This window comes from Fusarium fujikuroi, chromosome FFUJ_chr07 (assembly GCF_900079805.1).
Source record: "Fusarium fujikuroi IMI 58289 draft genome, chromosome FFUJ_chr07".
NCBI lineage: Eukaryota > Fungi > Ascomycota > Sordariomycetes > Hypocreales > Nectriaceae > Fusarium > Fusarium fujikuroi.
This window is the reverse complement of record NC_036628.1, coordinates 2,856,816-2,883,248: the sequence shown is the minus strand read 5'-3', so window position 1 is coordinate 2,883,248 and position 26,433 is coordinate 2,856,816. Positions and strand designations below refer to the sequence as shown.

The 26,433-nt window shown below is 48.0% G+C and overlaps 9 protein-coding genes; 4 read left to right on the top strand and 5 right to left on the bottom strand.

Moving 5' to 3' along the window:
* Positions 1–93: 93 nt before the first annotated feature.
* On the bottom strand, positions 94–2,369 carry FFUJ_08224 (related to general repressor of transcription; the record flags this gene model as incomplete). XM_023581099.1 has 5 exons in its annotated part: positions 94–294; positions 341–508; positions 554–1,640; positions 1,688–2,031; positions 2,328–2,369. The coding sequence occupies 5 exons, from the start codon at positions 2,367–2,369 to the stop codon at positions 94–96; spliced, it is 1,842 nt and encodes a 613-aa protein (XP_023433759.1).
* Positions 2,370–4,299: 1,930 nt separating this feature from the next.
* FFUJ_08225 (uncharacterized protein) lies at positions 4,300–5,106 on the top strand (the record flags this gene model as incomplete). The annotated part of the gene is made up of 1 exon (XM_023581098.1): positions 4,300–5,106. The coding sequence occupies one exon, from the start codon at positions 4,300–4,302 to the stop codon at positions 5,104–5,106; it is 807 nt and encodes a 268-aa protein (XP_023433758.1).
* Positions 5,107–5,675: 569 nt separating this feature from the next.
* FFUJ_08226 (uncharacterized protein) lies at positions 5,676–9,527 on the top strand (the record flags this gene model as incomplete). XM_023581097.1 has 7 exons in its annotated part: positions 5,676–6,174; positions 6,228–6,602; positions 6,667–7,245; positions 7,301–7,406; positions 7,462–7,713; positions 7,761–8,188; positions 8,242–9,527. 7 exons carry the CDS (start codon positions 5,676–5,678, stop codon positions 9,525–9,527), a joined length of 3,525 nt encoding a protein of 1,174 aa, XP_023433757.1.
* A 143-nt stretch (positions 9,528–9,670) lies between these two features.
* FFUJ_08227 (related to helicase-like transcription factor protein) lies at positions 9,671–12,870 on the bottom strand (the record flags this gene model as incomplete). XM_023581096.1 has 11 exons in its annotated part: positions 9,671–9,781; positions 9,840–9,990; positions 10,044–10,229; positions 10,282–11,134; positions 11,183–11,370; positions 11,420–11,475; positions 11,556–11,624; positions 11,678–11,747; positions 11,798–11,908; positions 11,955–12,523; positions 12,571–12,870. 11 exons carry the CDS (start codon positions 12,868–12,870, stop codon positions 9,671–9,673), a joined length of 2,664 nt encoding a protein of 887 aa, XP_023433962.1.
* Positions 12,871–13,561: 691 nt separating this feature from the next.
* Positions 13,562–15,086, bottom strand: FFUJ_08228 (probable mfs-multidrug-resistance transporter; the record flags this gene model as incomplete). XM_023581095.1 has 3 exons in its annotated part: positions 13,562–13,911; positions 13,965–14,226; positions 14,274–15,086. 3 exons carry the CDS (start codon positions 15,084–15,086, stop codon positions 13,562–13,564), a joined length of 1,425 nt encoding a protein of 474 aa, XP_023433756.1.
* A 744-nt stretch (positions 15,087–15,830) lies between these two features.
* Positions 15,831–17,414, top strand: FFUJ_08229 (related to pisatin demethylase / cytochrome P450 monooxygenase; the record flags this gene model as incomplete). Its single annotated transcript, XM_023581093.1, has 1 exon — positions 15,831–17,414. The coding sequence occupies one exon, from the start codon at positions 15,831–15,833 to the stop codon at positions 17,412–17,414; it is 1,584 nt and encodes a 527-aa protein (XP_023433755.1).
* A 1,337-nt stretch (positions 17,415–18,751) lies between these two features.
* On the top strand, positions 18,752–20,269 carry FFUJ_08230 (related to integral membrane protein PTH11; the record flags this gene model as incomplete). XM_023581092.1 has 8 exons in its annotated part: positions 18,752–18,778; positions 18,825–18,993; positions 19,041–19,088; positions 19,138–19,343; positions 19,397–19,434; positions 19,482–19,501; positions 19,554–19,608; positions 19,765–20,269. 8 exons carry the CDS (start codon positions 18,752–18,754, stop codon positions 20,267–20,269), a joined length of 1,068 nt encoding a protein of 355 aa, XP_023433754.1.
* A 189-nt stretch (positions 20,270–20,458) lies between these two features.
* On the bottom strand, positions 20,459–24,381 carry FFUJ_08231 (uncharacterized protein; the record flags this gene model as incomplete). XM_023581091.1 is given in 3 exon segments in its annotated part: positions 20,459–22,130; positions 22,139–24,026; positions 24,090–24,381. Coding segments are annotated over 3 exon segments (3,852 nt in total).
* A 502-nt stretch (positions 24,382–24,883) lies between these two features.
* Positions 24,884–25,948, bottom strand: FFUJ_08232 (uncharacterized protein; the record flags this gene model as incomplete). Its single annotated transcript, XM_023581090.1, has 1 exon — positions 24,884–25,948. One exon carries the CDS (start codon positions 25,946–25,948, stop codon positions 24,884–24,886), a length of 1,065 nt encoding a protein of 354 aa, XP_023433753.1.
* Positions 25,949–26,433: the final 485 nt, after the last annotated feature.

Below are 26,433 nucleotides of genomic sequence, written 5' to 3'. Positions count from 1 at the left end.
CTCACCCACAATTCACTGTCATGAGGTTACGATGGGGTCCCAGTGCCGATCGCCGTACAACATTTCCCGGCTTGGCGGGGGTAAGAAAACCACTCAGTTCTCCATGACCATGTCGCCCGTGATGTCCATACTTCCAGGAAAACTCTCCCAGAAGCCCTGCGTCGCATCGGCGAACGTCGCGTACATGTTACTCCCGAATGCAAAGTCCGTGTCAAACAAGTCAATGTCTGCGGGCGCGATGAAGGAGAAGTCGACGTTTGACGAGGTCTGGTCGTTTTCGCCGTCTGTAGCGCTCTGGGAATTGTTAGCGAAAGGACATGAGAGCAATGGGGTGACGTACTTGTTCGTCGGTGCTCTCTGTGTCGGGTTGGCGGACGGGATCGGGCTGGAGAGCGCCGTAGTCGATGATTGCGTTGCGCATTTCTCGTCTTTCGCTGGGTGTTACTGCGAGATCGCCGTCGGTCTTGATGTTGCTGTAGAATATCTGCATCGCCTTGATCTTCTCACGCTGTGATCCGTCAGTACAGTCAATGACATGAGACGGGCGACCTACCCAGGTGTCAGCCATCGGCCAAGCTTGTCGCATGTCTTTGAGGAACAAGAGACCCTCGACGATATGCTCTCTTCGCTTCTCAACTTGATGCGCCGTGTCGCCGGGATTTGGGAAGTGGTAAAAGTACAGCATTGTTCCGACTGCTGTGTAAATGGTGAAGCCAATCCATGGAACGAGACCGCGTAGGAAGTACAGGCCAAATGCGCGGATCTCTTGCAGCATGTCGCACACCTGCTCAGCGATCTTCTCGAGCTCTTTGCTTGACCATGTCGACCACTGATCCCAATCCTTATCGCCAACTCTGGCCTTTTGCATCTCAACTTCGGGGAGATAAGATCGATAGAGGAAGATGACGCTCATGAAGTAGATGCAGTGCATGTAGCAGTATGCCTGACCTTGATTGGACACGCTGTGCGCTCGTAGGAGGAAGAGTTCGTATCGTAGTCGTTCGGGCAGCGAATTCTTCCAGAGTTCAAGTCGGGAGAGCAGCATCTGAAACTCGGACTGAGGCTGCCATGGTGGTACAGTGTTGTCGTGGCGTGTACAAGCCCATTTGGCGACGGCGCCCCAGACATCAGCGACACGCATGCTGTTGGCTACGATGCCTAGACTGCCGTGGACAGTGCCCATCGCCCCATCCGGCATTGAGCCATCCAGTCTTTCACACAGGACGATCTGGCCAAAGTTGAAGCTATCCGACTCACATGGGAGTTGGATCCGCATCTTATCACCCGACAGCATCCTATCGCGACCTTTTCCTCCACTGAGGAGACTGTCCATCAGGAAGCATGTCCACGCGGTGCGACGTCTCTCTTCAGCGTCGATAAAGTCCTCTCGAGTTGTCGCTGGTGGCGGTTCTTCAAACAGACCGAGTACTTGTGCCATTCGTACCGCCATGCCCAGATAGACCCATGCCCTTCGACCCTCGCCGGCGCCCCATGAGTGTCCGGTCAGCATGAGAAGAACCTGAGCGCGATGGACTGTAGGTTGGTCCACAAGTGACAGAACAAGCGACCGCGCATGAGCAGCGAATGTATTGCTTGCTTCAACCTGTGTCGCATACCCCGGCGGTGCAGCCTGTGAGAACCTGCTCCATGTGAGTGAGATGATAAGCGAAGGAATCATATGCCGCACCTCACAGTGATAGCCAGCATCGCCCAGACCAGCAGAGGATCTAATCTCCTCTCACGAATAGCAATGAGGAGATTCGGAATATGGTGGAACGACCACTTGTACGAGCACCGCAGATAACTGTTCTTGACCTCATCCGTCAGGAAGCCGAACGGGTCCGTGGTGGCCAAGTTCCCGGCCCGGATGATCTCCGAGTCAGCCCGGCTCCCAGCCCCGGCTCCGACTTCATCCCGGTGACGCTCGAGACGGCTCCGGCGGAAGATGAAGGATGTGCCCTTGGGCGGGAAGACGCACTCGTCGCCGCGGTCGCGACAGCGCGTGCAGGGCGGACCGCCTGAGTGGATGCACTGAGAGGAATGAGTCAGTTGTTGTGAGAGGGATGAGGAGCAGGAGAGGAGAGGAGCACTTTGCGCTTAGAAGAGCGACACGCGCCGCATGCTATTGACTTCTTCATCGTTCGTGAGTCAAGTGATGGCGACGTCTGTACGTTGACAGGGCAGTCAATCAGTAGTCAGTTAACGTTACTGGTATTTGGGCCGAGTGAGGGTCGAGACTGATGGGGTAAATTTTCCAATGCTGGGCCTTGGATTGGTCAGCTTCTGTGGGTGCAGTGAGAGAGGCACTGAATAGAGAGCCTCGACACCAGAGGGGCAGCGATTGTGAATGGCAATTTGCACGAAGCCATTTTCTTGTTATCTTCAATAGAACTCGTGCAAGTATGATCGGTAAAGTATATTAGGATTAGAACTGAGGCTTGCATCACAGTGCTTAACGAGGTAATTGACGGCAGAGATGAATCGGGCTTCTGCTCCCACTTGACATCATTCCTCACTGTTTGTCGGTGAGGTTGGGGGACTCTGGGCGCTGAGTTCAGGCGACTATGGGGCAGCCAATGCCTCGAAGATAGTGCACTGTCCACTAAATTTGATCGTCGTAAAGACCCGACTGTGTAAGGTCGCTTCTGACGGTCGCCATCAACTCATACTCCGGTGTATCAAAATTCTTGGCTTGGTGTGTCATTACATGTCGTGTTAGCGTCACTTCAATATTATCGATGACAAGCTCCTTCTCAAGAACCCTGGCGCATGTGCCTTTGAGAGCTCCAGAGATCCTCAGCAGGCACTTGTACTGCAGCTACTTGAGCCTGTCAAGATTGTACTTCGGGAAGCTCCAATTCGGCTTCCCATCTCCATGTTCCTTGGCGCCCTGGACCTCGCCCAGTCCAGACAAGCACAAGTCAAGATTTTCATAGTCGCCATAAATGAATCACGCGGGGCAAGCGTAGGTAATTGTTGAGCGTATCTTGGTTGCGTAGAGTGTGACTAGGTCCAAGAGAGGGGTGCCCCAAACAGAACCGGAGAATCGGGTCAAGATGGCTAGCTGACGTTCGACTTTGGCCTCGATCTATGTAACGACAATTTGTTAAATGCATGTCGGGGTGAGGCTTGAGTTTTAACTTACGTCGGTAACGTGCGCTGTCCACAGCAAGCGACGGTCGACAATGACCCCAAGAATTTTAAGCTCTTCGACAGGCTAATTTTCCGTATCGAATGCATCAATGTTGACTGTAAGTCTGCAGTCAGGGTCGCGACTCCACGGAGGCTTGAGATGCATCAGGTGGTATTTCCAGTCGAGAATGTAACACCCATTGGCCTCGCCCATTTGAGAATCTCCTCGTGAGCAAACTCTAAAGCCCGCAGTTGGTTAGATAGGATGAAGATACAACCATGATGTAAGTGTCGTCGACGAATGCGAAACAGTAGAATTGCACAGACTTGAGCCAGTTTGGAGCCTCAGACTTCCATGCCTGTTCCGACACCATGCGGAGCAGGGGTGCAGTGTAGAATAGAAACAAAATCGGGGACAGAGGACTGCCCTGTGGAATGCCAATGTTGATCCAATATCGCTTCGAGGTCAGACCTGGAAGCTTTACAACGGTGCTGCGGTTACTGAGAAACGACGCGACAAATTCCACTAACCACTCAGGTATACCGAAGTCAGTCAAAATCTCGAGTAGCTTTTCGCGGTCCACTCTATCGTAGGCGCCTTTAATATTGATGCTCAAAATTGAGACATACTTCTTTGGAGCTGTACTCTATGCCGCATAAACTAGGTTCAGAAGGAACTGGAGGGCTGTGGTCGTGGATTTCCCCGTCATAGCGTATTGGGTCCTTGGGAGAAGATTACAATGTATCACGAACTCCTGAAGTCGATTTATGACGACTCCTTCAAGGATCTTGCCAATACAAGGTAACAAGGCCAAGGGGTTCTTGAAATAATTGTCGATCAACCGGACGGCAAAATCGCATTGACATCGTGTATAAGCGGATTCTACAGCTGCTTGCGCCAGCAAGAATTCATCTCTTTTTGATCAGTCTCATTCATTACCGGGCTCGTGGGGAAGGATTGAAATCTCTAGGTTGAACATTATGGAACATGAACTAAGGTTATGATATCGCCAAGCTATGATTGTGATGACTAATGCTGAAGGATTCTTGAAGGGCGCCATTGTCAACGAGCCAAGCCAGGTATAAATGCAATCTCCGCTTCTTCGGACACAGTGAACAAGTTGCTTCTTACAACTCACCATTAGTTACCATTGCTGAATATCTATCATGACTTCTTTGAAATCACGATCTGAGCTTATTGATCTCCTTAAGACTATCCTCAACGCTCCAAACGAGACAAAATGGGAAACTCTGGAATCTTTATTTCAGCCGAGTATGTTGATCGACACAACCTCTCAGTCACGCGAGAAATTTATCGCAAATCTGCGTGCCGCCAGTGGAGTATCAGTGAAACTTGATAGTTGTGTGGTGGACGTCAACGCTCAAGCCGTTGCTGGGCGAGTCATCAAGACTGAAACCCTCCCAGATGGTGAACGGCATGAGTGCCAGGAGATAATCCTCACATGGTTTGTCGATGGTCGCTTGGTAACTCTCAAGCGACTCAAAGACGTTGATTCTCGGTCTGCAAAACAAACTGCAACTCCTTCGACGTTGGAAGAACAGAAACCTACTTCTCTCGACCTTGCAGCACTGTACCGCGACTACATCAAGAGCATTAACGACAAGACCATGGAAGCAAACTTTGACAAGTTCTGTCATCCATCAGTGACACATAATACTGTGAAGAAGACTATCGCAGAGTACATTTCTCTGATTTCCGAGAGTCAAAGTGCAATTCAAGGGCTGTACTTTGATATTCAAGACCTCATCGTCGATAATGATGCGGGAAGAGTTGCAGCTAGATTGGAGTTTACTGGACTTTCTGTCAAGGCCTGGGCTGGCGCTGAGCCTAATGGGAAGAGTGTCAAGTTTCATGAGCATGTCATGTATTGGCTTGATGAAGGCAAGATTCACTGGGTTTGGTCTGTTGTTGATTTAGAAACATATCGAAAGCAACTCAAGCAGACGGAGTAGAGATGGATGAGAATAAAGCTCTTCTCGCTCCAATTGTGTACTATCTAGTAGTTCTAAGTGAATTAGCTCACGGCCCAGTCCCAAGGAAATGAGTAAACTCCTACAGTGCTACGTATACATAGGTCAGTGTCATTAGGTTTCAGTATCATGAATTCCAAACTCTGGCTGTATCGTATGTACCACTCAATAGTCCGCTCACAATGATAAGGAAGTTGGCCTTTCCACTGACACCGCGATATCCAAGCTATGTCATTCCAATTATCGTCGCTAGGATTGCCCAGTGCCGTTGCTACTAATAAAACAGAATTAAACCCAAGCACATGTCTCAGAGATATTTTCTCAGATATGCTGATTCGGGGCCAGGTTTACGTTGGTGGCTTGGGCTGCATGATGCAGTCTGCCTCACCCAGAGCCTGATTGGAAAGTCTGCCTCGCCAGGCGGTGAGAAACTGGCAACCCTCCAAATCGCAGCCTGACGTACCCGACATGACGAGGCTCTCCGAAAACTGTTCTTCTCTTCTCTTCAAACTACTGTGCTTGTTCACGACTCCTCGAAGCGACAAAGCACCATGGCGTCCAGTTCCACCGACCAAGTCAGCGAGGTCTTTGAAAAGGCCAAAGCTGATTTTCTGAACGGAATCAAAGATCAGAAACTGCGCAGCCAGCTTCAAAAAGCGACCACAATTGACGACATCTGGGACTACACCGACCAGCTCCAAAAGGACCAGGGAAGTAATAAGCGACTACGAGGCATGAAGAGGATCGGACCTTATATCGAGCGATTGCAAGAATACGCCGGTGTAATCGAGGTCTTTGTTCAAGCTAAACCAGATATTCTTGCTCTCATCTGGGGACCGATCAAGCTTTTACTCCAAGTGTCGAGTAACCTCGTCGCGTCTTTCGATGCGATTCTTGGCGTGATGAAGAATATGGGGTCCATTCTTCCTCGATTTAACGAATTCGTTCCGTTGTTCAAAAACAATGAGCGCATGAAATATGTTCTGGGATTGTTCTTCCAGGACATTCTTGATTTCTACCTCGTTTCTCTAAAGTTCTTTGGACTTACTCGTACGAAATTACCCGCCTTCTCATAAGATAATTCTTCAAGCTGATCGTTACAGGCTGGAAAGTGTTTTTTGAGTCGCTGTGGCCAGCACGCCGGGCTGAGATACAAGTCGTTGCTGAAAACATAGAAAAGCATAGGCTTTTGCTTTGCAATGAGATTACGCTCAACGACATTTTGGAAGCTCACACAGCACGCAAGAAGGCTCTTGAGCACTACGCTGAGACAAGAGAATTCCAAGAACGTCAAGACTTTCATTCCATGGAGACTTATATACACCCTCCTTCTTACGATGAAGACCTTGATCGCATTCGGAATACTAGGTGTGGAGGGACCGGTTCTTGGCTAGTTCAGGACCAGCAGTTTGTGAGTTGGGCTGAAGGAAAGGAGAAATCCGCCCAAGTTCTATGGCTTCAAGGGATCCCTGGAGCAGGTAAGTCAATTCTTCGGTTCCAGGATATTTAAAGCACACTGGAAGCTAATAGGCTGCTTAACAGGGAAGACCTTTCTAGCATCTACAGCGGTTGATAGGACGAAAGATTTGGGTCATTCGCTATTTGCCCTTCTCAGTTACAGAAACGATCTGAAGTCCCCCATCCCTATCTACCACTCCTTGATCTTTCAGCTCGCATCGCAAGATCGAGACTTGCGAACTGTGCTATATTCAACTATTATGAACACCACTAAAGACTTGAAACGCGACCTCAAAGGTGACTCCAAATTCGCTCTCAGCACCTTCTCAAAGTTGCTACAAGCGGCAGGTCCAACATACATCGCCATTGACGGCCTCGATGAAATTGATGAGTTTACCCAGCAAGCCTTTCTACATCTACTCCTTGATGAACTCAAGACCTTGCCCCATGTCAAACTTCTTGTCAGTAGTAGAAGAGTTGAAAGAATCGAAAGAATTTTGAAGCCAGTTGCGGCGATACTGCCAGTTGACCAGAAAAACTCTGGCTGCATCAAGGCATACGTTTCCCGTCGAGGTGGAGAATGGCTCGATAACTCATATTTCGAAAGTGACGCCCGCTCAGAAATTTGGCGATTGCTCAATCCCTTGGCTTCGAAGGCAGATGGTAAGCTTATCTTTAGTCCTATTTCTATTATAATATGTGACCTAACATCGACTAGGTATGTTCCTTTATGCGAGGATAGTATTAGAAGATGTGGAAATGCTACAGGATTTGGATTCCATCCGGGATCAGCTGAGTGTCCTCCCAGAGGGTCTTGACGAGGCGTAAGTCGCTTGTTTATTCCTACAAATCTTACTGAGAACCAACATCCAATTAAAGGTACGAGAGAATACTTCAAAGAATTACAAAATATCCATCGAGCGCTCAGAAGCAATGCAAGAAGATCTTGTCATGGATAGCCTGCGCTCCTGTTCAGATCACTCGTCACGAGATGGAACAGGTTTTGATCATTAAGACAGATCATAGAAGTGTTCCTCCAGTCAGATCCACCCTGAATACTCTTCCCCTATGTGGTCCACTAGTTGAAGTTGAGGATGAGAATCTGAAATTTGTCCACTTCACTGTGAAGGAGTAAGTGACCCCAAAATGATTTCGATAGGTTTTAATAATTATCTCAGATATCTTCTTCGACATCAAAAGAGTAAGCTTTTGGATGAGGGGGGGGCACTTATCGAAATCTCAACAACCTGCTTGGCATATCTCTGCTCAGACCTGATGGATGCGGACATCAGCGACGACGATATCCAGCGAAATTTAGTATCTGGGGCATATCGGCTACTCAATTTTGCACACCGCCAGTGGGCAGAATGCCTTAGACTTTGTACGAGGCATTCCAGAGATGAGTTGCCGCCACAGCTTGTCCCCTTGCTGGGCCACATTATGCAGGAACTCGCAAATCCATACTACAGCGAGGACTTGGACACAAAGTTGGGGCTCTGGAGTCTTGATAGATTTAAGTCAAACCTTGAAGAGATTAAGACTATTTCTCGTAGCCTTGACTTTAGAAGTCTTATGGCTACTTCTTATGACTGGCGTCTGGACGAAGGTAACATTAATGCCCCAATAGATCTGCTGAAGGCCCAACTAACAGAATCTTAGGAGAAGCTTGTTGGTCGGATTTTGATTCCACAACTATCTCTGCGACGACAATACGTGTCCATCGCATATTACAGAGCCTTCTTTGCGGCGGCAGCAAACATACAAAAGATTGTTACTGTTCAGAAATTCAGAAGCATTATGGTCCTGCTGTCAACATATGCCCCTTCTTGTCTTGTCGATTCCATCAATTCCCTTTGAGAAGCAGGGATCTCCGCGACAAACATATCAGGCAGCATGAGCGCCCCTTCAAATGCGCCGTTGAAACTTGTGATTACTCAACTCTCGGTTTCTGTTCTCGGGGCCAACTCGAACAGCATCGAGTTCAGTACCACCAGAGGCTAACTGAGCTTCATATTCCCGGAGACCTCGATATCCTTCACCACGAGAACCTCAACTCACTCGTGATGGAGTACATTATGAGAGATGAAGTTCAAGAAATAGAACGGATTCTTCCCTCGATTATATCACGATGGCCTTCCGAGTCAGCCTTCAGATCTTCCTTCGAGGGCTTGTTAGCCTCTCATGGTTCTGTCGCAATGGCCCGCCTTATATTTAGTGAACCATCTTTGATTGATGACACATTTTGTATGTCGTTTGTGCCTCAAGCTATCAAAAGTTGCAACATCACGGTCGTTGAGTGGGTTTTCAGCAACGGCGTAATCGCTTTACTGAATTCCCATGTAGTCGAGTTTCGCTTTCTCCCAGAAATACTGGCCTCTGATTCTATTGAGATTTTCAATATCTGGCGAAACTATGCACTCTCTTTTGGCTCCACCGACACCATATTGTCCCCTAGAATGGTGTCTAGCAAATTGAGCCCAGTGGTAGAATTACAAGTAGCATCTCTCTGGACAGAGCAGTATAAACTTGGAAATGTTCCTGATTATGAATCAAGTCTTCTCCTGAACTGGTTGGCCTCTGGGAACTGCTCTCTCGTGCTGGCTAAGGTTCTAGTCGCTTGTGGTGCCGACGTCAACCGCATCACAAGCAGAACTATCCTTCCTCCGTTACATCATGCGATCAGGAAGACGAGCGCTGAGGCAGCTGAGCTAGCCAAGTATCTTCTGCTATCAGGTGCAGACCCCCGTCTAAGGATTCTGCGGCGATCAGGGAAGAACAAGGGGCAGGCAATCATTCCATCCTCAGAGCCTGGTGCAAAAGGAATCTCCAAGTGGTTGGGTAAGACATGGGATGAGCTAGTCGAATGGGCAGCGGAACAAAGACGAAAAAGTTCAGAAGGTGGGTTGGCATCAGCGCCTCCGACATATTTGGCCGATAGAGGGTGATGATAAACATGCATAATCTACTGGGACCGTCCATCATAGGAAATGGAATTGTTTAATTTGGTGTTTCTTTTTTTGAGTATACGATCGTTGATGATAGGCTATCGGTGCAAGTGGAAGTCTAACCCATGAACTCTCGATAGTATTTAAAAATGAGGCCTACAGTCACACTGATTTTGTGTATCAACTAGCCCGGCTAGATGACCCAGGGAGCTGCTTATAAGATCCAGCTTTCTCTCCTTAATCTCCTTGACCAACTAAGTTGACGGCATTAGCATGAAAAGGCCGGTTCTAATGATAGATGAAGCCACTCACCATCTCTATCGAGTGATTTGTAATGTAGCGGATCGCAATGACATGTCTGGTTTGACCCATTCTATGTACTCGGTCTAGTGCTTGCTCCTCAAGCATTGGGTTCCAATGCGGCTCAAGCAGGTGGACGAAGTTGGCGGCGGTTAGGTCTACCCTATTGAAGATTAGTTAGCGAGAACACATAAACATATTTAGTTCAAGTCTCACCCTTCGCCAATACTCCCTATCGTGGCAATCATCACAGTGCAGCTGTCGTCATTACGAAATGATCTCAGGGCCGAAGTCCTTTCCACCAAAGACTTTTGGCCATCTATTCGCGCAAACTTGAAACCCTCGCCTCGAAGGGCAATTTCAAGCAAGTTTAGCATTTTTCTCCAAAATGTGAACACAACGCTATAAGCCTGTCAGCATTGTGCATCATTGATACCGGGGCTTATAGAAGAACCTCTTGATAGGTTTATTACCCATCGTGGGAGGGTTGCCCTGTTGCTCTGCATGAAGATTGGGTATGAGTGCTCTTATCTTGGCAGATGGTCGATAATTTTCCTCTTCTATAGCTTTGTCGGTAACCGCTAAGTCCCCATCCTTGGTACAGCTTTGACAGAGAACGCTATCAAGTGAGAGTTGATATCTTTCGTCTGAATCTACGCATTTGGAGCAAAGGAAATGAGAACAGGCGAATTCCGATTCCGTCTCGTTAGGTAATGCTTCCACGCCGCAAGAAATACAGAGCCCAAACTTGCTTGCAGCCAAATTTGAATCCAAATTTGGGTTGTTTCGATGGTTCCAAGCCTCAAGGGCAAAATTCGGGAGGAGCCTCGGTCCATGATTGCAGATGAGTCTTAGGGTGTTGATAATCGGAAGTATGCTCCCCGTAGTTTCAGCAGTATTTGAGTGGCCAACCCTCCTATTGGCAATCAAGTGCGAAGCGTTTCCCTTGAAGAAATCATACAGCTCTCTGTCTTCGGGATCCAGCTGTACAACACACTCGTGTACCTTGCGATCAGGAAGATTCAGGGTTTCACTCACACTGTCTTTGGTCCTGCGGAGACAAGTGGAACTAACAAGTAGTTTCAGCCTTCTGAGTCCTTCAGCAGTGCCCTGGACGACCGGCTTCGTTATCCAGAAGTCAAATACTGATTTACTGATGAATTGTGGGACTCCGATGAAGCTTAGTAAAGCCCCGTAGTCGTCGAGATGGTTTTGTATGGGCGTGCCAGTAAGGCACCATCTTCGACTGGTCCGTAAGGCAGTGACGGCCCTGAAAGTTTGCGTAGACCGCCCACGGATATGATGAGCTGGACCTTGTTAGCTGACTCGATAAATGGAGAGCGAATATGTATGACCTTCGTCAAGTACGACTCGTGCCCATGTCTGTGTGAACAGAGGAGAATCTCCTTTCTTTGACCTCCATTCAGATTGTAGCGTTCCGTAAGTGGTGAGAACAACATCGTGCTCCATGAGAGACTTGGCCAATCTGTGTCTTATATGGCCATGGAAAAGCACCACTCGAATCTGATCGGGTACAATGTGCCTAGAATAAATAAGTTCAGAAACTGAAGAGAGTACGCATGTATTCTTACCTTGTGATCTGCTCCTGCCATGAAGGGATAGATAAAAGGGAGGTTAGATTGGATCTCTAAACATCATTGTAAGAATAGACTTACTAGAGTTTGGTGTAACGATTAATGTTGTGCGGCAAGTCTCGGGGACACATACATTGTCCATGACATCCAGGAACCAACTGATCAAAGCGAGAGTACTCAAGGTCTTTCCAAGTCCCATATCCTGAGATGTGTCAGTGAGCTGGTGAGAAGCGAATACAGAATGCATAGACTAACATCGGCAAGGATACCCCCACACAATGGTGCGGGTTTCACTTCGTTACGCCCCGTGATTGCATGGCGATACCTTCAATAAGCTATTAGCTCCGATAATCATCTGATAGAGATTCTTCATACTCTACGCGGCCATTTGATGTGGTAACGGGATCCCACAAGGAAGGAAATGTCGTATTATCAAGCAAGCCAAGATCCTTTTCGACCATCATCGCCAGGGCCTTCTTTTGATGTCTTGGCCAAAGTTAGATGATGTTTCTTCCGGCTACTGGGACCTTACTCTTGCAGACTCGTTCTTAGCCTGGAACTTGGTTGTACTTGCGTAAAAGTCGACGGTCCACTGGCAGAGTCAAACACCCGATGGACTTCGCTCTTCGCCTTTTCCTCCATAACTTGTTCAGGTGAATGATGTTTTGCAATCGCTTGGAAAGTCGCACTATCAGCTCTGGGGATAGTTGCGCCGGGTCGTAGAAGGTACTGAGGGTTCAAATACTCCAAACGAGTGTCGTACTCGGTGGGATGCTGGAGAAAGAGTTCGGAGTCTTCCAGGATGTCACCAATTTCGTTCATGTCCTTTCGCAACCCGTAGACGACAATGTGGAGTGTTTTTGGTGTTTGAAATGAATCAGTAGACTTCTTCTTTTTGACAGGTGGGCATTCTAAAGTGGTGGCAAGGGTCACTTGGTAGTCCTCCACGAGATCGACTATAGCCTTGGATTCTATACGGCCCATATAGTTACCAGACCCTTCAATATGAAGGCTTATGACGTGGCCTGAGAATCGGAGCTCAATGGGAACATGTGAGAGATCTTCACTCAACGTGGCCAGTGACAAAAAATCGATTAGAAGCTATTTATTAGCACACGGACTCGTCACAGCTGCAGTAGCTTACAAACCTCTCCAAAACAGCACTGATCAGACTCATTGTCCGATAGCATGGCGGCATCCTCGTTACCAATTGGTTGATGGCCAAGGGGAGATAGCCGCGAACTTCCTGTATCGCTCAATTCAAACGGACTGAATGAGTTCCGCTGGCTCGGATTGGAAGAAGATATCGGATTCAGCCAAGCGGGCTCTTGAAGCCTCGAGGTGTCAAGAAAACTCGGCTGTTCGAGACAGGCTCTCTTGGCCAAGTCACTCTCGTCGAGCAAGGCATACGGGGTGTGCTGGCGTTTGTTCGGCGGTTTTTCTAACATATCTGCTTCAATTGAAAGGTGTTTTGCAGTGAAGAGTGACGATATGCTGGATGCGACAGCGAGAAAAGATTGAGGCTGTGGATGAGGTAGCCGACATGCAGCCAGTCAGCCTTACGGCAAGGGTGCCTTACGGCAGGGGTTCCTCAAGCAAGGGTGCCTGAAGCGAAGATCTTCCAAGGCATTCACCATTGAAAGCATTGCTGACCGCCCAAGATGAAACAAGAAGATAATTTCATCTGGTTTATACCCGTTTTATATGATATAGTAAACAGGTAATAAAGTTGGCAAAGAATAGAGCAATTGTCACGATTCGTGCCCATAACAACACCGTAAAACTTCGACAAGGCAGTTGCAGCATACCGATAACCCTTGCATAGCGATTCTGGACTGATCTTTTGCCCTGTGGTTTAGGCTTGTACAGCTGTTACGATACGGAGTATATTTTCTCATTCTATACGAAGTGGGAAACTTAATAACTATGCACTTTTTGCGGTGTACTAGCAATGTAATCTTACAGAACTATAGAAGGTCAAAGAGAGAGATTATACAATAGTATGTCATTGTAATTGCCGGCTTGATGTTCTTGACTGTATAATACCCGCTATCTCGCTCGGCCTAGGTTGGCTAATAAGAAATCTGCCATGTCGAATTTTATATGACCTGAGGTAGAGACATGGAACCTCCAGTGTATTCATTCCTCCGCAAACTTTGACCACTGTCTGATCGTGAGGCCATATCGCCAGAAGAGAAAGGAAACGGGCGAGAGCGCGAGACAGATGGAACCGATAACCGTTCCCCCAATACCCAGCCCCGCATCCACTAACAAGTCTGTCGCATACAAAGGAAACGTCGCGGCGATCACACAACGTAGAAAATTATTAATTGCCAGAGCGCTATTGGCGTGGACGAGATATACCTCAATCAGGTAGACCACGCCGGACATCAAGACCAGGATGGAGCCGCTACCAAGGAAGACCCCGGCGGAAGCTTGTGCCAGCCAATGGACTGACCTGCTGGATGTCCATCCGAACCAGAATATGCCTGAAACATGTAAGAGAGCGATTTAGAACAGTGTAGAGATCTGGGGTAAGTACCTGCTGACAAGAGGATGGACCCGGCAATCATGGGCGGCAGACGTCGTTCCGGCACATGGACTCGGCTCTGCTGGATATAGTAGATGCTATGCAGAGCAATCCCTATGCACGCGAGGACTACGCCAATGGTCATTCCGATGAATGGAAGACTTCCGTCCATACGGGACCATCCGCGGACTGTGACGAATGCAAGAGGGTACATGGTAAACGTGAGGTATATAATTCCATAAGCGAGACTCATGTAGATGGTGAAAAAGATGAGCTGCAGATCATCAATAAGGTTTCCAAATGCCGGGGTAGCTGACTTACTATTGGCTCCCGCACAAACATCCTGACAGGCTTTGTGAGGTAGCTCTGCACGAATATAGATATACCCCGTTCTGGACGATATATCCGAGATGGGGTAGCCGAGGTATTCCCTTTGGATCTTTGGCGCAGTATCACCACCTCGGACGTTTCAGGGGTCAGAAGAAACGCAACGCTTCCAAAGATGACACCTCCTATCAGAGTAAGCCACGCCGTCCAGCGCCAGCCCAACTTGAGCGTCGCTAGATTTCCAACGATAGGCCCAACAGTCGGTCCGCAAAAAGTCGCAACGCTGAAAATTGCCGTGGATATTCCTCGCTCGGCTGGTCTGCTGAGGAAGTCGACGTACATACCACCTAGGATAGCCAGGCTCGAAGAACCAGCTAGACCAGAGAAGAACCTAAACGCCAAGAGTAGAGGCATGCTCTGCGCGAGGGCACAGGGGAGTTGGCAGATACAAAAGACGGCGTAGCCTAGAAACAGGGGTCGTCGCTTGCCGTACAGTTCCGAGGCGGGACCCCATGCCATCGGACCAAGGGCGAAGCCGACAACGTAGAGTGTTATGCCTAGTAGGGCGGTATCGGGTGTGACGTTGAATCGGGTTTGGATGTGGGGGATTGCAGCCGAGTAGACGCTGCTGCCGAAGGACACGACAAAGGTTGCGAGAGAGGTGCTGACTACGATGGACCATTTCTTGGAGGAGGACCAGTTTACTGGTCTATCCTCTTCTTTCAGGGCATCTGGAATAGACGGTGGGCTTTGAGAGTCATCGAGGGAGATGGAGTTCTCAACATCGTTAGCAATTAGATTGTGCATTTTGATAGGTGGTAGAAAGCGATAAGAATGGATTTGTGAGTTGATGAATAGTAGTTTGATGTAATCAGACAATAACCTCAAAGTCAAAGTATTTGTACATGACCCTTTTGATGGCCCGGATGGCCCAGATACCCCGGATTTCCCGAGTTGCAGCGCTAGGGTCTACCCTTTCATGTGGGACCGACAAATCCCGTAATCTGGGGTCATAAGCGAGATGTTACCTTGACCCAGAGTTTCATGAGCGGCCTGAAATGACCCATGGAATACTGAACCATCTATCTTTGGTGGATGGAATCGGAGCTCGGGGAACCTCCGGGCTGTATCGCCGTAAAGTCATGGGCCCTGTGAGAAGATCTTGTCATTTTTTGTAAAATCTGGCATCTTCATTGACGTCAGGGGACACCTTCATTTCTGATTAACAGTCTAGATGTGATAGGAAACTGGGGGTTTTAGGTTATTGTGACCATATTTATCTTAGTTGTCATGTAGGTCGCTATATGAAGACGAACTACAAGTCTTTTGAGACGCTTACTCAACATTTACGAATCTTAGGTGTAGATCTGCAACAGACTAGAATGATTCAGGCCGGATGGAAGATGTCCGACTCTCGGCAGATTTCTCCCCATTTTTGAACACTTCCGTCATATGAGCGTACATAAGTTGATATGTCCATCTCGCGCCTGATATCCTAACCATTGCAAACAGACAGCCCAGCACGAACATCACCAAGTCTGCCTCTCTACAATGTCTCTGTTAACATATCTCACCAAACCCTCATGGGCGTTCCCCATCCTCGCAATTGTAGCTATAGTACTACACTGCATCAACCGCCTCTTTATCAAACCCCATTTTAGCCCCCTCAAACATCTCCCCTCCCCAAAACAAGGCCCCCTTCTATTCCGTCTCATACACGAGCCCAAAGTTTCCGAGATAGAAACATGGATGGATACCCTCCCGCACCAGGGACTCATCAGGTACATGGGAGTCTTCAACCAGGAGCGCATCTACGTCGCCTCCCCTGAAGCAGCGCAGGAGTTGCTGTCCTCGAATGCTTACAAGACTATCAAGCCTGAGCTTCAGTGGATTCTGGCAAATAACATCGCTGGCCACGGGTTGCTTATCCAGGAGGGTGATCAGCACAAACAAGCTCGCAAGAGGTTTAATCCCGTGTTTAGTCCTGCTCAGATGAAGAAGTGGTTGCCTACTATCTGGAACTTGGCTGTCGACGCTGTTGATCTACTCCCGCAACACATAAAGAGGGAATCATTCGCTCCACATGGCGTTGCAGGAATCATCGAGCTTGTCTCTGCAGCAAGTATCGACATCATCGGTCGCTTCGGCTTCAGCACTGAATTCCAGACCCTGCGGACAGTCACATCGGGTCAGAGCACCAAAGGCTCTCCAGATCCAAAGGTTCGCTTTGGCAAAGCCTACATCGAGATGTTCAAAACCACGAAGCGGGGCCAGACTACCCTTCGTGCTGCGTCCCTCATCGGACCTCAGATCGCGCTGAAGCTGCCTCTGCGAGCGGTCAAGACAATAGATAGTATCATGGCTCTGGTTCGTGCCACGGCAGAGGATATAACGACAGACCACAAGCAGAATATGGAGAAATATGTGGGAAGCCCAGATAAGGATATGCTCACCCTGCTGATGCAGACTGGACACTTCTCGCATCAGGATCTGGTTGAGCAGACTGTTCACTTCTTTGCTGCTGCGACAGAGACCGTGGCTGGTTCTACATGTTGGGCCATCCACCTGCTCTCCCGACACCCTGATATCCAAGACCGTGCGCGAGCGGAGATCAGGGAGCATGTAGCCTCGCCTCGATCTGATGTTAGCCAGTCTCAACTACACAGCCTGAAATATCTCAACGCTGTTACAAACGAGGTCCTGCGATACCACTCTATCAACACGCTACTCTGGCGCGAACCAACACAAGACATCACTCTTGCAGGAGAGCGAATCCCTAAAGGTACAAAGATTGTCTTTTCACCGTGGGCGCTGAACCGTGACCCTGCACACTGGGGACCTGATGCGCGAGTATTCAATCCATCGCGATGGCTGGATAATCCTAGCGGTGGAGCGGACCACGCGTACTCGTTTCTGACGTTTGGGGGTGGTCCGCGTCGTTGTGTTGGTGAGCAATATGCTAGAGACCAACTGTTGTGTTTTGTTGCTAGTCTTGTTGGAAGGTATAAGTTTACCCCTATTGACTTGCAGAATGGGTCGGATGAGGGGAGGGAGATTGGTGATGACTTTGCGTTGACGTTGTTCAAGATCCTTTCGGGGTGGAAGTTGAATGTTGAGTTGGTTCCTGGGTGGTGAGCTAGCTGTTCAAGATCCGGGTATTGCCGTTCTTTCTTTTTTACTTTCATGTACAGACCGCATACATCTGAGCCGCTTCACATCTGTCTTAGAGTATTTGTCTGGATCGTGGCTGAGATAGCGAGAAGCATGTAGTAAGACTGATATGTGGAGATATTTCCGTGCCTCCTCCTGATCCCCGTGGCGCAACAAACATAGGGCAACTTAGCAGTTTTATTTGACCACCTAATCCCCATTCAACACACATGAGTGATTATTGATATTTATTTCCCACGAGCTGCTTCAAGCCCCCGTTCAAGAGCTTTTCCTGAAGAGTGAAACCATTGAATCACATAATTCCCACCATTTGCTATGGAAGTTAATAAGCCTTTTCTCTCCGATCTGCAATTCCCCTCCAGGCAGATGCATCGCAGCAAACAGAAACCAACCGTACGTAAACCCGTCCCCGGCCCGCCTCCCTGATCACCATTCGGCAAAGGCGGACAATCTAACAAGCTAGCCCAGCCACAAACCCCAAAGAAATTAAAAATCCATCAGTCTAGACCAAGCCACTCCTCAGAGGCTGAAAAGAGACCAATTGAGGTCAAGCTGGTCTACATATGAAACGCGGTGCCATTTATCTATTAAGCTATGAGGTAACATTGTCAGGGTGCTCGAGTCAAGATTTTTGTGACCCTTGACCAGGAAGTTGCTGTAGGTCTGGCTGTGGTAAATTGCATCAACTCAAGATCATGGCGTCAACGAACTCAATGGCTTAATGAGGCGAAGAGGTTAAGCAAGAACTCTGCTGATTACCCGCTTGGGCGTGTCGATCATACAGACATAACTCAATTGAGAAGCTTATCGAGTCAAAAGTGATCGATCATGAATCGATTGGATTATTCTCCACTTTCTCCCGCGATCTAACTAGATTCCCGAGCGGAGATCCATGACTCGCCAATCCCGAAAGGGATCGGTACTTCAAAATCGTGAGGAATTTGTTCGCTTCACTCATGAAACGGAACCCGTTTCAAAGAATATTCATCACCAATGTGCATTTCATTTATATGACAAGGTATAGAAATGATTATTGGGTTGAGCATTACACGGTTCAACATGTAAACAGTACAGAGGGTGAGACAAATCTACCTCAGGTCGGAGTGTCAGCCCTATTTCCTTCCGGGGTCTAGTCATATGCACCCACGAATCTTTAGAGCCGCTTGGATCCGATGTGATAGGGGCATCTGCGTTAGCCTGTAGTTCATGCAGCTCTAGCTTCTGCAATAAAGATGGAGGTGTTCCCTGCATCTTCAGTTGTCCCTTGCTCTGTTCTCTGTTTGTCAGTTTGGTTGTAAATTATGCCTCAGATTGAAGATAGGCCGTCGGTATGTTACTTTGGCTATGACTGTTGGAAGTGGCTGATGTCATTAGTTCATTATTGAGTCGTGGACGCTTTATGTCTTCGGCACGCTTATCCTCTTCTCGCGCTTCGCAGTTCGTTTCAAGACTGTTGGGTGGAGGGGTCTACAAGGCGATGGTTTCTTTTCTGTGCTTGTTCTCATATTCTACGCTGTCGATGCATTTACGGTGCATCTCATCTGTAAGACTCCCATGATTTACAACTCAACCTTGTCTCTAACTGTACAGACTATCTCGGCACCAACATCGAAGCTGGCGTCGCAGCCAAGTCACGCAGTCAGTAACACTGAGCGCTTAGAAATAATCACCGACTAATATTCGAAAGCCCTGACCCAGGATGAGATCCACGAATACGAAACGGGTTCTAAACTCGAACTCGCAGCTTGGTACGCATACACGGCACTCATCTGGTCTCTAAAGGGAACAATGCTATGCTTCTTTTCGATAATGACGATTGGAACGTGGCATCATATGTTTCTCAAGTCTGTGTCGATCCTGTGCGCTGCGTCTTACCTTGCTGTCTTCCTCACAGTAAGCATGCTCTCTATCGAGATTGGGCTGAAGGTAGAGCTGATCGTCAGCAGATTACGTTTGGGTGTTTTCCCACTCAGAAGAACTGGCAGTAAGTTCATAAATCGTTGTTGATGAATTCAGCTGACGTTATTATAGGGTTGTGCCTGATCCTGGAGGTAAGTCACAATGAGCTACACGATATTGGCTACGTAAACCAACAGCTCTCAGAGAAATGCTCCTTCAAAATGCAGAACTTTCTCGTAACAACAGTCCTCAACGTCCTGTACGTCAAACTCCCCCTGATTCCATAAACCCTTCTAACTCTCCAAAACCGACGCTCTCATCCTCGGAATTCCAATGCCTCTCCTCTGGAAACTCCAAGTCCCCTTCCGCAAGTCCGTCTACCTTGCCCTCTCCAGAGCCCATCTAACATCTCCAGAAAACTCGTTATCGGCCTCCTTCTCTCCTCAGGAGCATTCGTAATTGCAGCAGCCATAATCCGTGTCGTCCTTACACTCTCTGCAAATCCATCTGCACTGACCATCAACGCATGGGGCGTTCGCGAAACCATCGTTGGAATCCTCACCGTCAACATTCCCATTCTGAGACCGATCTTCTCAAAGCACTTTTGGAATGGTAATGCTCCGAACGAGATTACTTCGTCTTATCGGACGACGACGCACGGGACAAGGGGTGGTAATAGAACGCTTACGCAGGATATTTCGAGCCCGTATGAGCTTACGCCAAGTATTAACGATGGATCGAAACCGAGCATTCGGGGAAGTCAGGACTCGATCGTTTCAAAGACTGTGAGGATGGCTGATATCGTTTTGTCCAAGTCGTATCAGGTCAGTCATGATGTGAATACTTATGATGGGAGGTCATGGTATGGGGACCAAAATGGAGCTTCCAAAGCGACTGTGCATGCAGAATCTCCAGTTTAGTCATTATGCAGTTGCAATAAAGCCATCTGCGCATGAGTGAGTTCAAGTTGCTTGTGATTCGCGACGGGCAAGATCAACACCGGACATTTTAGCAACATTTGTAGCAAGATAATCTAGTAGAACGTTTCTAGGCTGGGATTGCATGCCATGCATAGTTCTCTGTAATAAAATGAATGGTGGGTTATCATTCTAAAATATAACCTTTTGCGCTGCATCAAAGTGTCTTTCAGCCAAAGACAGATCCAAAAGAGTTTTCCCGTTTTTATCCCTTGTCAATGGCTTTGCATTGCCCTCTTTCAAGAGCAGTTCGACAGCGCCTGAATGCCCCCACTTTGCAGCATGTCCCAGTGCAGTCATCCCAGTATCATCTTCGACCTCGACATCAATCCCGGGTTCACCAAGCAGCATCCGGATTATCTCTTTATTTCCATACTGAGCCGCATGAGATAACGGGGTCAGCCCGTTACCATCCCGCACGTTAAGGTCAATATGATCCATAGATATCAGCTGCCTGAATATGTCTGTTTGTCGGTGTATGATAGTCCAGAACAGTGTTGTCCTTCCTTGCCGATCCTTCATGTTAATGGCCTGTTCGTATTTCAGCAGCAGAACTACGATTTCCCATTGACTCCGGTGAGCAGCGAGCAGTAGTGGTGTATACAAGAGGTTATCCACCACGTTGAGGTTCACTTTACCTGTGTGCAGAATCAGGCGCAACATATTCACATTTCCCATCAAAACACAGTTATGAGCAGGTGTGCGCCCGTATTTGTCCTGGGTATTGATGTTAACCTGCGAATGATGAAGGAAATATTTTGCTAAGGTTGTGTTGCCGCTTAAACACGCTAGACAAAGTGGTGTGCGGCCGTCTTTATTCTTCATGTCAACTCTCGTCTTCCCCGTTGCGATTAGAGCGCCGGTGATAGGAGCTGAATGCTCCTGAACGGCGTGATGAAGTGGTGTATACCCTTTGGTATCGGCTATGTTCACGTCCACTGAATCGGTTTCCAAGAACAGAGACACTGCGTCGGAGTCTAGGGTCAAACAAGCCAGGGTTAGAGGCGTAAGCCCACGGCTATCTCGCCTGTTGGTAGGTGCTTTTTCTGTTGCGAGAATCTCCTTGATCATTTGATATGATCTCTTTATGACAGCTCTATGCAAGATTGTTTCTCCCTTGCTGTCAGCCAGATTAACATCTATCTTCCTTATTTCCAGCATAACTTTCAGTTTGTCGGCCCAATCCTTGTCGAGCCACTCGTTGTCAGTCTCAAGAATGGCCATTGTACAATCTTGAACGCTAACGTTTTCATCATAAAGATCAAACATCAGTTTAAGAGTGGAGCAGGAGTTGTATCGAATAACCCAAGAGTATGTAGGGTCTTTCCCATGTACTCTGGCAGTGACGTCGGCCACCCCTGTCCTCAATATCAACTGAGCAGTGTCATCCTGTTTCCAACGAGCAACTTGGTGCAGAGGGGTCAGCCCAGTCGAATCTGGTATGTTAACGTCAGCGCGCCCGGTTTGAAGTATCAGCTTTTCTACTTCGAATTGGCCGTATCGGGTAGCGAAGTAAAGGGATGTCATCCCATTCCTGTCTCTGATATCAACATGTGCTCCGTGTTCCAGGAGCAGCTTGATGATTCTGCTATGTCTGTAGTTGATAGCCCACATTAGTGGAGTCCAGCCCTCATCATCTTTGAGATTGAGGTTTGTCTTTTTAGCTTCCAGAAGCACTCTCACCACGTGAATGTGACCATACTTGACTGCGGACAGTAGAAGCTTTTCCCCTTCCGTACGATTTGCGTTACTGGGAACATTTCCCCGCACAACCAGATTTTTATTTTCAAATTTCCGCTCGTTACTGCGTACGAGGTGGGTGTTCCTCCCAAGACATCGGGGACGTCAACCCACGCGCCAGCTTCGACCAAGCGGCGAACGACCGATACGTGTCCATTCCAGATAGCGTAAGTAAGAGGCGTTCGATTATCTGAATCGAACTGATTGACGTTAGCCCCCTGTCGAAGGATTATTTTCAAGGATCGAGGTCCAATCGATAGGCCACGGATTAGACGTTCCACAACACCATCATGGCCGTTACCCGCTGCCCAAGATAACGCCGATCTGTGGTAAGTCTCGTCTTTTCTATTTAACTGAGAATATTGAGTTTTGAGGATGCTTCTCACAATTGCTTCAAGTCCAAAATAAGATGCTACCATCAAAGTGGTAAAACCTGAAACTAACCGGGCATGCCGACTTCTCCAATAAACCGGGAACCAAGCCAAGAAGCAAGAACCTTGAGTATTACAGATCTCTAGTGCTAAGCTTGTCAACTTTTTCTGATCATGAACTGACAACCGATTGAAATGATTGGCCCAGTGTTTAGCAGCATAGTTGACAAATAAGTTTCTCGAGGTGTGTTTTGAGAGACTTGAATTGGCACTATGCTGCCCTTTCGTCCAGTGGTCCAATTGAAGACACCAGACGCAGACATAAGTCAGGGTCAAATTAGAATCCTGCGTGAGTACTGATTGCTTCCAGCTTAGACTGGTGGGCTCGGCGTGGTCTATAGAAATCAGAAACTCTTTAACGGTCTGATGAAGAAGGAAGATTCGTGATTCGCTAACAGTGACCAATCCGCAGATGTCTCTAATCTTTTCTCGGAAGCGGTCTTCAGGCTCTATTTCGATATCGTCAATAGACTGGTGATGCTGCTGAAGCTCGAGGGCAACGACTATTTCCCCCACGGTAAGAGGGCGATCTGCAGCGATGATGATGTGCAACATCCTGGTTGCCTTGTCCTTGCTAAAGGTTCTGCACAGTATCCTTTCGTAGGCTTCGTTGACGTTTTGGGGAAGATGCGATGTGATACTAATAATTTTCTCTTCGCTTATGTCAAGCTGCCGCTCAATCAAATCCAATGTAAGGTGTGCCCAGAGATATGTTCGATTTCGGACAGACAAAAGTTGCGTGATTAATATGAGTTGCTCATCATCTGTGAGTATCTGTTGGACTGCGATTGTCTTGACTCTTTCCCTTATGGCAATGTCTATTTCTCTGACAATCTTTCTCATCTCGGAATCGCTCTCGCCACTGAGGTGAATGACTGGCAAGTTCAAATTCTCCAGTGGCTTGAAACCCATTCCGATTTCGCGATAAGGTCGACTAGTGATGAGAAACTTTAGGTTCAGGGTTTTCTTGGAACCACAAAGTTCACAGAGCGCCCTAAAGAGCTGACTCCTCTCGTGCTCGTTGCATTCGTCAACTGCATCGATGAGACAGATGATTTCTGTAGCGGGATTGCTATCGGCAACCTGGATGAGAATTTGCCATAGTTCAACAAAGGACGCAGTTAGCCATTGGGCGTTCGCATCAAACTGTAAAAGGATCTCGTCCGATAGTAGCGCACTATCCAGCATGAAAAGTTGCTGAAGGATGCTGCTCAAGCCGCTGAGAAGACTCTTTTGATCGGCGAAATCATCTTTGAAAAAGAAGTAACAGACCTCCCTGGAATCCGTAGTCTGGATGACAGAGTCGACGAGATGTTTGACGAGTACAGATTTGCCGCATCCAGGATCAGCCGAGACCCAAAGGATCTTTGAAGCATCTTGGCCGAGCCATTCATGATAAAGATGATGAGAAATGAACCATTCGCAGGTTCCTTGGACAGCAGAAGGATTCCGATCCTTCCGGCCACGATACGGGGAAGTTGCGAGGCGCTTCAGAATCTGTGCTTTCCTTCTCTCTCGGGACTGATCCTCTTCATCGGAAGGTCAGCAAGAAGAATCTAAGTTGTGACGCAAGAACGGGTTAGGTTCCTTACCACTTTCCCCATTCCCTCCAACAAAATTTACATCTCCATGAAATTGACTACCAAGAAACTGACTGCCATTTCCTGTATTATTGTACTGAATTCCTCCGGAAACATTGAAACTGTTCCCCCAAGTCGATACAGACGTATCATTTCTTGGGCTGTCATCAACCTTGCATGCTTCGACTGTTGCCGTCGTTTGTGTTGCTAGCTTGGTACTGCTTTTCACCGGTTTCCGTGCGATAACATCACGTCTGAACTTTTCCGGGGAGGGGTCATTTTCAACCAAGGCTGTACTCGCCATACCTTGCGTGACATGTCACGTCAAATGCAGAGAGGCGCGGTTAATAGCTAGCGAACGGGTGCGGCTTTAGGCAGTCGGTATGCTTTCCAAAAAGTATTTCTGGCGTGTTATGGAACTGCCCCTGGGCGAGGGATGAGGTGCGTTTATTCTAATTACCAATTACAGTGGGTACAACATTGCATCGGTAGATCTCGATGGGCCACAGCGTTTGAGACCTTAACAGCTATTAGCATCAAACAAAACTTGTTTTTGTGTTGATGTTCGTTTAACGTTAATGCCATTCAGCTTGAGTCCTAGAAAGCCTTTGCCCGCTTTAGAGGCAAGCACTTTATGCGTTGTCATCGCAGGACGCCTTGCCGTGATAGCATCGATAGCCTGCTTTAGTGCTGTTTCCTGATTGGATTACCAAAGCCTCTTTCAACCCCCCTCGTGCGGTGTAACACGGCCACTTAGATAATGGCGAGCCGACAAAAGGAATCTTGAAATGTCTCTATAAAACTAACTACTTGTTAGACGGCAAACCAAAATAGACCGGCCCGTCGAAATTTCCAAAGAACTGATTTCCCGCTCCTGTGTTGTTATGCTGTGCCCCTCCACTCACATTGAAAATGTGCCCAGTCGTCGTTTGGAGGGATGACGTTGCATTTGGCGTTTTTCCATTTGACTCTAGCTCAGCCACAGGGCTGATAGTTGAGTCTCCCGTTCCAAGCATGGCATCCCATCGCACCAACTCCCCCAGTAGTCTCTTGAACCCGCTTTCCTCCGCTGAGCCAAACTTGGCCATGTCAGAGTGGTTGGCGTGGATGCTGAAGACACTGTAGCCCTCGAGAGAGGCCGATTCCTTGCTGACGATGGTCCCGATTCCGGGCATGGGCAGTTCTTCAAAGAAACAGCTGATTTGCAGAGGCCGACCCTTTTTGTCAAGATCGCGTAGCATTGATAAGAAGGAGGTTTGAATAAATTCAAGATATTGGTTGTTTATCTGTAAAACATCCAATATGCTGCGATTTGTCGATTTGACTTGACCCAATGCCCAAGCTGGTATCTTTGCCCAATCAGCAGCCCACGACCCACGGTGCGGAGTTCCAAGGAAGGCAATTCCCCTGGTACAATTGGAAATCTGCCCAAGGTGTGACTCGGGACTCTGGTGTGAGATAATCAAGGCTGTTTTGCAAACAATACCGCCAAAGCTGTGCACAACGAAGATGAGAGGTCGATTGACTGTACCAGAAGATGCGCGTTCAGCGGCCAGATCGTGCAGTAGATTATTGGCGTAGTCAATCAGTCGGTTTGTTGAAGAGACAGATCTCTTTAACACGTACGCGTCGTAGCCGTAGGTGAGGAGACGAGCTTTGGCTAGTCGTGTAGGGAGCAATTCGGCAGGCCACGGGTTGGGCTGACCTGGAGCAGTCCAGGTTTTGTCGCGATTGCCTGACAGACCATGTATAAAGCAGATATCGAGTCCGGCGTCTTCAGGACTGTGCCAGATCTTAATTCCGTCCGGGAAGTCGTTGCCTGTAGTCGCCAGTGCCGCGACCGCATTGTTCGTTAGGCTAGGTCGATCCATGGTTTGTGGTTTGCGCCATACTTGTCTGAAACTCTTCATCATTTCAAGTTTGGTCTTTAAACGTTAGTAATGACGGTCAGTACTGGGTATTTAAACGCTACAGCGGCTGAGGAAGGCTGATCAACGAGCCACGGAGTTGCTACAGAAGGTTAGGTGCTCAGCCGCACTGAAACTTGGATTTTAGCATAGCCTCCAAGCACTCCGTCTTTGCATGGCAGCTCATTGGCCAACCTCGGTAACCTCCAATGAGCGATAGCTCCTTGCGCTCCTCAGTTGGGGACGTAAATATTTATGCACAATGAGTATAAATTTAGCAAACATTTAAATCAGTTTTATATTTCTTGGAATGAAACCTAGCTTTGCTTTGATTCCTGTGATGCTATACTCAAAATTCAGTCGTTCAATCTGGCAAAACTCCCAACCCCATAACTAAAAAAACAAAACCTTTCGAAAGCAGGCAACATTGCTAGCTGCAAACCCATCAA